Below are 13561 nucleotides of genomic sequence, written 5' to 3'. Positions count from 1 at the left end.
GCGACACGTGTCGGCGATATTTATGTACGATTTTGCGAAACTTCGCCTGACATATCTGGCGACATCGCGCAACTTAAAGGTGGCCAGGTGGCCATTGACGAGCCTTCCAATAGTCCAAATAGCGTGGCTGCAATCCAAAATCGGTCCGTGAATGTCAAAAACGTACAATGTTTAATATTAGGATGCCGTCCATTTGGATGAATCCATTGTAACGGCATCTATTTGGAAGGCTCGTTAGTGGCCTAGAAACGATGTTGCCAGACATATATTTAGTGACGTTCGGCAACGTCACGCCACTTCACCTAACGTCGCTGGCGACACGTGTCGCGGGACATGTGTCGAAAAGAGTACCCTTGGCTTAGGGTTCCCCCTCACGTCGACGCGGAATCGGCAAAATCCGATAGGAAAAAACTTTATGTCCGCGCAATAAGAGCGAAAAAGTCGTCGTTCGGCTTGGCTCGCATCGGCCGGCGCCTGCCGATGCGTCGACGGCTTTTTCGCTCTCATTGCGCGGACATAAAGCTTTTTGCCGATTTTGCCGTAAGCGCGTCGATATATCTGGGGAGACCCTTAAGTAAGAAAATACAAGTAAATTCTGTCCTAAATATTGTCCTAATTTGTATCCAACGGGCTGCAGTTTAAACTGCTGTACAAGCAGCCATTTGCAAATGTGCATTCTAAAGCACCATTTGTATCACTTAATCTAACCACGGAGGACGCGGGAATTCACTGTGCATCCTTCACTAGCTTAGGAAATAAATTATTTGGCCGAGTTGTATTTGCTTAAAGGATTACTTTCGCTAGAACGGTCCGGGTTCGGGGTATCCGACACTTCAGTTTCCTATAGAAAGCATCACGTGATCACTGATCACCCGTCATACAGGCCAATTCGAGTTTTAGTTATTTTATTATATTATCTGTTTCCAATATGATACTGATCTGTCAGTGTCAAAAGTGACGTTTTTGTTTGAAGAGATGCCGCTTTTGACACTGACAGATCTATCATATTGGAAACAGATATAAACACTTGAATTGGCCTATAAGAAAACGAAGTGTCCGTATATTTAAATAGTTCCACATTTAGTACCCTCGACTCTCTATCAGCGTGTCACGCGTGCATTTTACGCCTTAAAACCAGCCAAATAACATTTCCTAAACCATAAAAATATCCCTAAAGGTGCATTCACACCGTAGTTAACTTTTGAGGAATAACTGTCGAGCAACACTGCGACAGTAAGTCTACTTAGGTAAATAACCTAATAATGTTGCCGTGTTGCCTGGTGTCACTCCCCAAAAATAAAACTCGATGTGGTGCTTAAACTATCAAATTACAACAATTTAAATCTTACCTATGCACAACATTAGCGAGCAGATCATTATGCTTCAGCCTATAATCGGGATCCACCCTCTCATAGTTGACCGTCAACGTCCCTGCTCGGATGCACCGTTCATACTCCGCCGCGGGGTGCGCGCGGAATTCGCGCGCGAACACGTCCAGAATTTTCTCGCCAACCCACCGGCCTTTTGTGAATGTGGTGAATGTGAAGTAGTAGGGGTATACTTTTCTGAGGCCTGGAAAGAATGGATAAGTTTTTATTGCTGTATTAAAATTGAAAGTACCTACACTTATAAAAAAATGGCTGCCAGAAACAACATCATATGTGACGTTCCACGGGAAAAGGTACCTTATGAGGGTTTCTAGTTTCGGAGATATTAAATGTTTTGTAAAGAGGTGAAAAAATGCTCAATTTTTTTTTATTGTGTGATCTGAAACCTTAATGCCTAACGTTTGTTTACCTGTTTTTATTTTTGTTATAAGTTAGTTATAAGCCTAGTAATGTCGTCTCAGAGTTTAGTAGAAAAGGTACCTTATGGAAAAAAGATTGAAAATTCCCAAAAAAACTAGTCAATACGGGAAAAGAAGTTTGGTAGAGAACTGTATTAGCATTCTGCAAAACTAATTTGATAATTTCAGTTCTGGTTGGGGCGCCTCGCAAATATTATAACCGTACATAGACCGACATCACAAATCCAAGTAGACTGCTATTATACCAAAGTTACTCTCGTCAAGTCTTTCTTAACTAGAATAATCTTCATTTGGTTTGGTCGCATGCAGTAAATCAGCCATTGGTTTGCTGAAAAATGCCAATACCCGACGCATTACCTTATGGAATATCTGAGGTCATTGAACCTCAATGCCGCTTATCTTCAATAGCAACCGAAATATATTATTGATAAGAAATAGACGATTTATACCATCTTAACCCCAAAATATTATTAGTTTATCCTAACTGTTCCATCATCATCATGCCTCATCATGTAACTTGACCACAAGGTACCTTTTCATTACATACAAATTATTGGTCTTTTTTAAGATTATTTTGACGAAGAACTAATTAAATTGGGGGCAGTTTAATGTAAATTAATATTTTCTATTCATAAAAGATAAACTATAATATGATTGATATTTTGTAGTGATGTATTATTAGATTTATTTCCATAAGGTACCTTTTCGTAAATGTATGGAGCAAATACTGTTATTGTTATGTAAGTTTAAAGTGGCATAAGGGGTTAAATATAGTATTTAGTTGGGGTTTTAGGATTTATTTCATTTGAATGACAGAATTTCTTTCATATGTGCTCAGAAAAATTGATTGTGTGTCACATTAAAAGTAAAAATATTCAATTTTGTGATTTTATATGAAAAAGTCAGAAAATACATTTTCACCTCTAAATCGGTATTGTTTTTTGCTTAAACTGTCTGTCAGTGTCGTTTTCAAATAGATAAAATTTAAATCTTGAGAGCTCATTGCAATCAATCGTGAAAATGAAATAAAACTTTATTTTCAAGAGATTGGTTAGTATACACATAAATCAGCCGATATCAAAAGTTTCTATTTGCATTACAGAACAAGTCGCAATATTTTTTTAATCTCAGATATATAAGGCATTATTATTTGTAGTCAACTATGTAACTTACTTCAGGAACATAGTTTTTTAGGCGGCTAAACTTAAAACTTCTCTATCGTAAAGTTGCTCATTTCACAACATTATTTTCAAAAAATCATATCTCTGTAACTACGCAACCTAGAAGGTTGATCTTTTGTGTTATCGATAGCTTATTTATTGTAGATTACTGGGGTATGCATAACTCCATACCCGCCATAAGGTACCTTTGACCGTGGGACGTCACATATTACCAACTAAGGTCAACGTGGGAAAGACAGTATATAATTTCTATGTTGGGATGACCATCATAGGGTAAGAACTCTCGTATTTGTATAGGGACCGTGCGCGTTGGGGGGTCTGCCATCTTGTGGCCTAAATCGGAAACATATGTGCACATGTACATTGCCAAAGCAAGTGCTACCATCTACCGTTCTCGTCGGTACGTTTCCTTGTGCATTGTAGGTTCTGCCATCTTGTGGGCTACATAGAAAGCATAAACGACACATTTACGCCTCGTGCCAAAAATCTGACGGCTCCTATGCTGCCCCCTATAGTTCATGCACGAGGCCTATACGTACATCGCTCAGACACAGTCTGAAAGGAAAAGCTTCTCTCCTTCTGCTCTACTACCTACTTTTCCTACAGCTCATGAAGAAAATGAAAGCAAAATTAGTTTCGGCTTGCCTAGGAATATTATTAACACTCCGCCATTGATACGCGTTTAGTCACAAAATAAATACAAAGCAAATTAAAACCAAAAAAAAATCCACCCTTCAATGTAGGCTGTTGCGGTGAGTGTTACCTAAGCGGATTACACCTTAAAAAACAATAATCCAACCCATTTAACTGTCAAATTAAATCGATTCTCAATATGAAAGGGAACCTTAACAATTTTACCGAGTCATAGACAAGAATGGGCCTTTTTAATAATGGCTAGTGGCAGGTTTTCGTTGAGTCATGGAACTGCAATGCCGTTTTTCAGTTAATTTGCATTTGGGTTACTTTTGAACGGGCCTTTTTATGGGGTGGATTAAAATTTATGCTTTAACCGATTTAATGGCTTAGGGTAAATTGAAATTGGAGGACGAATTTCAATTTACCCTAAGCCATTAAATCGGTTAAAGCATAAATTTTAATCCACCCCATAAAAAGGCCCGTTCAAAAGTAACCCAAATGCAAATTAACTGAAAAACGGCATTGCAGTTCCATGACTCAACGAAAACCTGCCACTAGCCATTATTAAAAAGGCCCATTCTTGTCTATGACTCGGTAAAATTGTTAAGGTTCCCTTTCATATTGAGAATCGATTTAATTTGACAGTTAAATGGGTTGGTGTTGGCGTAGAAAGCGTAATTTCAACTAATTTTCCCGTCTCTGGTCCCTTTTCAAACTTTATTATTGTTGTTAATTTATTTTACGATTCGTTAAGGGGCCCACTGATTAAGAGTCCGCCGGGCGGTATCGGCCTGTCAGTTAGAACAACATTTTGACAGTTCCGAACAACTGACAGGCCGAAACCGTCCGGCGGACTGTCAATCAGTGGGCCCCTTTAGGTTAGGTTATGTTGGAATTAACATTCGAAACGAGATTTAAGTTATTCTGGAATATTAGCCATAAAGAGGCAGATAACTCGATTTCCACGTCTCCCGGTAGGCCCTTGTTAATAAACCGCCTTGATGCATCGATGTCGTATTTTATTGTCTGTGAAAACTGGTAAAAAAACAGTATGTATAAGTTACTCTTTGGTCTAGCTGGGTTAGTGCTGCACTCTGGCGGCAGAACATTGCAGTAATACCCCCTATTGAATACATTAAATAGGTGACTCAACTTTTTTTGTTACTCGTTGCCATGGTTACGGTCGCCTGGGTCACTTTTAAAATCCTGGTTTAATGGTATATGAAATAACCAAACACACATTTTTATGGCAGTTACAAGCCCTTTCAATACGGGTCATCAACTTAGCATATTAGTAGAAAGTAGCAAAACATTTCTTATATCAACCTATGCTACCTGCTATTGTCGCCTAACAACAAAAAAGTTGATCCACCCAAATATAGATGTCGCCTATTTTTGGCCAATCATAAAATATAGAAACTTATTAATTATGCTGTCATAACTTTCATACTAAGTTTTTTTACTTGAATAAAACGGAACCTTCGTTTAATGGATTTTTACAGCGCGCATATCAAGATCTAAAAACTGCACGCCAAAGCGTTAGGTCAGGAAACTTTTTCGCAATCGTGCAAAAATATTACTAATGACTCATATCTCCAAAATATGATATAGTCCATTAAGTAATATTTTGTATAGGTGGGTCCAACAGCAACACACAAAAATGTTCGGCCGATGTTTCATTCGCCAAATTTTCAGACCGCCGTTTTTGTTTAAAAACCGTTATTTACAAAAATTTGAAAAGAAAATCGAGTAGAAGTCTGGGAAAGGTTAGGTTTGATCGGTGACTTTTATATATTACGATGATCTTTGAAAAAAAAACGCGTTCTGCCAAATGAAAATTTGACAAATAAAACATAGAATAATAATGATTCGAAGTTGCGATAGGTCTAAGTATATGATATATACATTACGAGGAACTGACACAAGCCGGGTCTTGGGCCCTTTCCGGTTGGGAAGCCTGAATTACGTTCATCATGGCCTCTGCATGAATAATTGCATACCATACAAAGGCCGCAGATAAGGCAATAATCCAACTGAGCGGTCTTACTGTCCGTGAATGGGCAAAACGTACGAAAGCCGATTACAAAGCAGAACTGCGTCTGCAGTCTGAGCTAGCTCAAGATGGCTGCTACCAATTTGTCTGTCTACATTTGTTGTGATTTAAGCTGTAACGCGTGCGACTGCATTTTAAAGCGGGCGAGACGTAGAGGCCATTCTATTAAAAGTACACTATATGTTATTTTTTCGAAATTTTTTATGTTATTTTTACTCAGAATCATGAGCTGTGTCGTCATTTTTCGATCCTTCCATTCCGTTACCGTCATACAAAGTCTATGAAAAATGATACGAAATTGAAACAAAAATATTGCGACTTGATTTTGAGTAGAAATTATATAAAAGTATCCAAATTTAAAAATCACGTGTACATAAATGTACTCTTTAATAAAATGGGCCTTATCATATCTAGACGTAATATTTGACTTACCCTAAAGTTCGAATCGGGCCGATTGGCAGTGCGTAATGTCGCGCTAGTAATACCTACTAGCAAAAAGAATAGATAGTATAGAGGGGTCCTGTCATTGTAAATTTTGTAGTCACTGTAAATTTACTGCCATCTATCGACACACGACTAAAACTCAAAATGAAAACGTATAAAGTTATCAAAAAATTTATATATATGGATAAATGATTTTATTATTTTTATATCATTTTGATCCATGTTCATTCACTGATATCTATGTGTTAAAATTGTTAAATATGAAACGGTGTCGTCACGCCATCTAGCCGAGGATAGGCTAAAGGTGTGTGCGGCATCTATTCGAGAATGACTTTTACTTGAATTCCGAGGCACGTTTTTTCCTTAGACTTTATTCGTCTTATACGAAGTTACATATGTCTTTGCTACTAGTGTAGTCTTAGGGCCCGATTCGGATCACCAAGATACGATAACGATATGTTTAAGATCTAACCTGTCAAATTTGACATTTGCGCGATTCTGGAGATACACGTTAACGTTTAATGTAACCTACATAAACCAGTTAACGATTGGCAATGTGCATGTGACTTTTCTAGTCAAGCAAAACGCTTATAGCCTGTCATAACCGTTACAACGATTAGGCGAACGGTCGCGGTATAAAAACGGCCATTTTGTACCGCCACGCGTCAGGCTTTACCGCTCTCATTCTCCCCTCCTGACCCACTTACCCCAATCCAATTTATAGGACAGAAAGATTGGCAGACGAGACGTTAGAAACCGACGCCAATTGATTCGATCTAACAGTAATCCTCTTCTTTTGAATAGACAAGGAAAGGGACGCAGAGGGACGGACAAGCACGAAAACATTTGTGCCATTCAACATACAAGGATATATATAAGCAGATTGACAGTTGAAATTATTAACGTTTCTTCAGAATTCTCCAAGCTACCTTGTCAAAAGAAACTTGACATGTATGCTAAGGTGCTTTTTAATACGCCATATTTTTGCGAGTTAGTATAAAACTACTAGCAATACGGTTAAGTGCAATTATTGTCACAATCAGACAAGGTACTAAGACATTTTTTTATTACCGTATACTTAACTTTACTTTTTGAACTTTTTTATTTTTATGTAGGTATTTCCTTAGTATGACGAGTGCTTCAAACTAATCTTTTGTCTTCTGGACCGATCTTTGAACAAACCCGAAGGTCAGAGACGCCCAGTTGGCTCTAGATAAAAGGGATTATACGTTTCTTATAGTTAACATATAAGGGACATGCATTTCTCTTTTTTGCAGGGAGTTTTGGCCGAATGGTGTCAGACTGTCAGGTTTCGGCGGTTCCGCGGCCAGCTCCCTGACACTTGGAGGTTGTGAAATGTATCGCCGCCACGATTGTGTGTTTTTTTAGTATTAAATTATATATTTTATAACAATATGTATGATAGTTTTAAGGTATTTTATTTCATCATTTAATTTCATTTACTTGACGGCCTGATTCTAATTTTAATACATCAAAAATTAGATCTACATTCGATATGGATCGGATCTTATTTTTGACGTATATTAAAATTAGAATCAGGCCGTGAGTTACAACTTTTGTAGGTACGTTACCATTTTCGATGTAATAAGAAGTCTCGTTGTAACGGTCGTCCGTGAATCCCGGCCTCTTCGCCTTTAGCGCCTTGGTCTCTAGCTTTGCCTGTAACAAAAAAACCTTAGGTAAGCACCAGTCATGTCAAACAAATATGGGAAAAGCGGAGTTATTAAAAAAACTTTTATTTTAGGATTAGTAAGATACGGTACGCGTTTTCCTTAGGACTAGTAAGATTAGGTACAGATATGGATAAGTTATATGGAAGCCCCACTATTGGCACAGAATAAATAATAGTATTGGTAAGTACTGGTCCGAGTCCGGGTTTAAGTCTAGTCCGGGTTCGGTTCTGGTCGCAGTCTAAGTCGAAACCAAAAACAAAGTCGGAAACGAAACCAGAACATTCCTTGGTAATGTTTTTGGAAATAATTGTCATACTCGAGATCCGATATCGGATCGAACAGTGCGGAAACTCTTTTATGTTGTCAATATATATATGTAAGTATAAATCACATCCATAACAAATTCAGATCAAATGCATGCCTGTTTATTATTTACTTCATGTTACGTATTTCGCATTGAATAAAGCACTTGGCCCTATAAATGGTTAAAAATTCACACTCTTTTCATATTTCTCTTTACAGCTGTTGAATGTTGAAGCCATAAGCGCAGTTTAATTTGCAGCATCTGCCCATGGCAGCAATGTTGAATGCAATAACATTGTTGGCTCACGGATTAAACGTTGATATTCGCAGGGGCTCGATTTGCGAACGTTGCGGATTTTTTATTATTGCTCACTGGAATGGTCGTTTCGTTCTTAAGGGACGTTTGATAAAAACTGTCTAATCGTATTTACACGAGTGCCAAAATGGAGTGTAATGTTTTTTTATTTATGTAGGTATAAGTCCATGAGCACTAAATGCCTTTAAATTTGCCATGTTAAACTCCTAACTACACTATAATTTGGCGTATAGTAACTATGTGTAAAAAAAACAAAAGCTTTATCATCTGAGTCCAAAAGTTGATGCAAGTGGATGATGAACGGTCCCAATGTACGGTTTCACAGTTCTTAATTTTTGAGTGGAAAAAAGTTGAAACCTAAATATGCGTATGGCCCAATTTCAATAATTGTCGGTCGCTTATATTGCTATCAATTAATATAAAACGAGCTTACAAATAGCTAGGTACCTAAAATGTGTAGTTACCTGTAGGTATTATTATAACAAAGCTCAGATTATTATTAGAGTAAAAACACGCTGTAAAACGCGTTTTCCCCAGTAAAACCAGCTTTTTCACCAAGGCGTTACGGAAAACTAGTTTTAACTAGTGAAAACGCGTATTCACTAAAAACGCGTTTTACCGTAACATATCCATCGATACTGAAAACAATAAAAAAGCCATATATAACTTTTTTGAGTCGTCCAATTTCCGTTAAGCGCGACACGGGAATAAATGAAAAGGCCGGTTGTTTCGTTTTTGGAACTTTTCTCATTTCGCAGCGGGCCCCGGCAGACGCAACTTTTTGCCGGCCCGATTCTGATGACATTCGGTCAGGGTGTCAGGTCACGCGAGTTTTTCAATCAATAATGTAAGGTTGTCGACGTTTCGCAAAAAAGTTTCCGAACAATGTATTTGTGAAATCAGAGGTAGGGTAAAAATATTTTTTGATAAGAGATTTTTTATTTTTTTCTGATGAGTTGGTAGTTGGAGGGTCGAATGGAGATCAAGTGAAACGAGACATTACCGAAGATGTGTTATATTCTCGGTATCCAAGTATAAAGAGAGCAAGTAAATCTAAACATAACATATTTATAGGCTATTATTGCTTACATGCTATTTATACAATTACGTGCGTCGCATATTTATGTTGCAGACAGTAACGTATAGTTACTGTTAATATGTTAACTTAGGCATATAGTACACCTCCCTGGAAAGTTACTCTTCACCCCCACAAAGGAAGAAAAAAAAATGTGACACACGCAGTTGTATTTAAGTACATTTTTTTTTTAAATTATAATATAATATAATAGTTGCTAGTTATTACTTAGTTTCAAAATACATCTTAGTGTTATTTTTATGAGTTATATAAACTTGATTATTTTTTAATATCTTAACATTTGGTGACATATCTTCTATGACCTTGTAAGGTCCGTTATAAATAGAGTCTAATTTATTGCCTACTTGGTTTTTTAAAAGTATTAAGTCTCCTGGTTTATATTGTACAGAATTCATTTTCTTATCATACATTAATTTTCTATTGACTTTACTAGACATTAAATTATTTCTAGCTTCTGACTGAGCTCTTTGTAACCTATACTTAAATTCTTTAGGATAACTATCATAATTATAGAGAGGGTCGACAGAAGAAATTAAATTATTCGGTAAACGACAGTTTTTGCCGAAAACTAATTCGAATGGCGTATATTGCGTCTCGGTATGTACGGTGGTATTATACGAAAAACACCAATAGCTTAACCAGGTACTCCAGTCTGTGCGGTTATTACTACATTGTATCCTAAGGTAAGCTCCTAGGTTCTTGTGCGTGTTCTCGAGTGCTCCTATAGTTTCGTGGTGATAAGCAGTCGAGTGTAGCTTATTTATACCTAATAATCTACAAATATCGCTAAAAACACTGGACATAAATTCGGTACCTTGATCCGTTATAATGTCGCTTGGTACGCCATATCTTAAAATAAAATTATTTACAAATGCTTTACTTACAGACTCAGTGTCTTTCCTCTCTAAAGGATATGCTTCGACGAACTTACTCAGTTCACACTGAATTGTTAATACGTACTTATAGTTATAATTATCCATTTCTAAAGGTCCTAGAATGTCTAAAGAAACTCTTTCGAAGGATGAACTTGGCGTTGTAGTTATCACCATTGGCTCCTTAGTGTATTTATTAGTGTGTTTGTTGTGTTGACAATGTGCACATTTCTTTACGTATTCGTATACATCGTGGCTCATTCTTGGCCAGAAGTAATGACGTTTAATATTATTGAGCATTCTATTAACCCCCGCGTGGCCACTGGTGGGTAATAGATGGAAATCGTTTAAAATAACTCTTATTTCCTCTTTATCGTATACTTTCGTGACACCTTTCGTTACTAGGATCCTAGGAATATCACATTTGTAGCTAGCTAAAAATTCATTTATTTCTTGCGCATTTTGTTTATTTTTTATTATTATAACTTCATTTATGCGTTTCTTCTTGCAAAATTCTTCTAATTCCCTCGCTAACACGCCTACGGTAGATAACGATCGGGATGTTAGATATATGCATGATTCGCTTGGTACGTACTCAAAATTTCCTTTACTACTCATTATTTTATTTTGACATGTCTTACTTGATTTGTAATCGGAACTTAATATGAGTTCAATACAATTTTTTGGTGCTTTGATGATTTCCACAACTCTAGGTTGATCAAGCCTATCGTTTGCGGGTACATCTGTCGCTAAGTCACCTTGATCGCAAGTTTGTTGCGCGCGCAGTTTTCGTGTTTGAGCTCTGGTCATGACTGATACAACGTGTGTTCTAATATTTTTTAAATCTTCACTATTCATCGGTAAACGACTCAATGTGTCTGCAGCTGCATTGTTTCGCCCCGGAATGTACTCAATATCAAAATTGAATTCTTCTAAATACAACCTAAATTTGGTTAATCTACTCGAGGGATCAGTCATTCCAAAAAGATAAATCAATGGTTTATGGTCGGTGACAATTTTAAACCTTTTCCCAAAGAGATAGGGTCTAAAATGTCTTGTCGACCAAACTATGGCGAGTAATTCCAAATCTATGATTGGGTATCGCGTCTCGGCTGGCTTAAGAGCGCTCTTACAAGAAAAGTCGAAATAATGCAAAATTGATGATACTAGTCGACAAAATTCAGGACTTTGCGCTCATTATTAGAAACAATGAGTACTTGTTCCAGTAAAAGCGTCTTCTTATCTTTATAAATATCGTTGTAAATATTAGAAAAAGGACTTATTAAATTAGTAATGATTTTTTTTCTGATGGTCGTTTCCGAAAAACCCCGTGAAACACTGAATGGCGAGCTCTTATTTGGAAATGTTGAGAATTTTACTCTGCTAAACCTGGCTATTTTGTATTACTAATACCCTGTACTTTAGGCATATCAAACTATATTTTTCCTACATACCTTTGAGAAAGAGAAAATCAAAGTAAAACGAACTCGATTTTCTCTCCGAAACAAGTGTCAATTCCTACGAAAATCTACTTAAAATCCAAGTCATTTTCATACTCAAGCAATCTGCAACGTTTGCTTATACTGTTGGTATACATTAGTGTTTATGAAATTCTACTATAATTTTTTGGCAATTTTTTGAAAACTACTCTATATTACCGATGACGCGCGCTGCGCCAGCTCAGTGCCGCGGCAGAGCTTGTAGAGGCAGGACGTGTGTCGGTCGGCTCCGCACATTTTCAACGGCGACGACGAGGTTTTTTATCATTGTGTGCGGCGGGCGCCGTGTAAAACGCTATACTGTGTGCGTGTATACCGCAACGAGAGACTTTGATCCTAGCACTGTTTTTAAGTATGATAATTTATAATGGTACAGTTTAATAAACTACCGGACAGGATTAAAAATATTTGAAACGACCTGACATTCTATATGTATTTATTTGACTCAAGATAGTACTCAGGGTCTGATGATGGAGCCGGAAGGTGGTCACCGGTACCAATCAACCATGCAACTAAACCACTTCGTGTTTGGGCTCGTTTGATTCGGCTCAACAAGATCTTTGACTTAAGATAGTACTCAGGATCTGATGATGGAGCCGGAAGGTGGTCACCAGTACCAATCAACAATGCAACTAAACCACTTCGTGTTTAGGCTCGTTTTATACGTCACAACAAGATCTTTGACTTAAGATAGTACTCAGGGTCTGATGATGGAGCCGGAAGGTGGTCACCAGTACCAATCAACCATGCAACTAAACCCCATCGTGTTTGGGCTCGTTTGATTCGTCTCAACAAGATCTTTGGCACAAGATAATACTCAGGGTCTGATGATGAAGCCGGAAGGTGGTCACCGGTACCAATCAACCATGCAACTAAACCACTTCGTGTTTAGGCTCGTTTGATTCGTCTCAACAAGATCTTTGACACAAGATAGTACTCAGGGTCTGATGATGGAGCCGGCAGGTGGTCACCGGTACCAATCAACCATGCCACTAAACCACTTCGTGTTTAGGCTAGTTTTATTCGTTTCTATAAGATCTTTGACACAAGATAGTACTCAGGGTCTGATGTTGGAGCCGGAAGGTGGTCACCGGTACCAATCAACCATGCAACTAAACCACTTCGTGTTTAGGCTCGTTTGATTCGTCTCAACAAGACCTTGGACACAAGATAGTACTCAGGATCTGATGATGGAGCTGGAAGGTGGCCACGGGTACCAGTCTACCATGTAACTGAACCACTTCGTGTTTGGGCTCGTTTGATTTGTCGCAACAAGATCTTTGACACAAGGTAGTACTGAGGGTCTGATGATGGATCCGGAAGGTGGTGACCGGTACCAATCAACCATGCAACTAAACCACTTCGTGTTTGGCTTCGTTCGATTCGTCGCAACAAGATCTTTGACACAAGTTAGTACTCAGGGTCTGATGATGGAGCTGGACTGTGGCCACGGGTACCAGTCTACCATGTAACTGAACCACTTCGTGTTTGGGCTCGTTTGATTTGTCGCAACAAGATCTTTGACACAAGGTAGTACTGAGGGTCTGATGATGGATCCGGAAGGTGGTCACCGGTACCAATCAACCATGCAACTAAACCACTTCGTGTTTGGCTTCGTTCGATTCGTCGCAACAAGATCTTTGACACAAGTTAGTACTCA

At 38.0% G+C, this 13561-nt stretch overlaps 1 protein-coding gene across 4 annotated transcripts in view; it reads right to left on the bottom strand.

Moving 5' to 3' along the window:
* Positions 1–13561, bottom strand: part of LOC134790924 (pseudouridylate synthase RPUSD2-like) — a 636573-nt gene that overhangs the window by 24080 nt on the left and 598932 nt on the right. For all 4 annotated transcript variants that reach the window (XM_063761934.1, XM_063761933.1, XM_063761935.1 and 1 more), the window contains 2 exons: positions 7714–7801; positions 1350–1572 (listed from right to left, as the gene is read on the bottom strand). In XM_063761934.1, the coding sequence (XP_063618004.1) occupies positions 1350–1572; positions 7714–7801 (311 nt within the window). The remainder of the gene's footprint in view (positions 1–1349; positions 1573–7713; positions 7802–13561) is intronic.

The sequence above is a fragment of the Cydia splendana genome, chromosome 5, assembly GCF_910591565.1.
Source record: "Cydia splendana chromosome 5, ilCydSple1.2, whole genome shotgun sequence".
Lineage (NCBI taxonomy): Eukaryota > Metazoa > Arthropoda > Insecta > Lepidoptera > Tortricidae > Cydia > Cydia splendana.
Note: the sequence above shows the minus strand (reverse complement) of the source record. Positions and strands in the feature narration are given on the sequence as shown.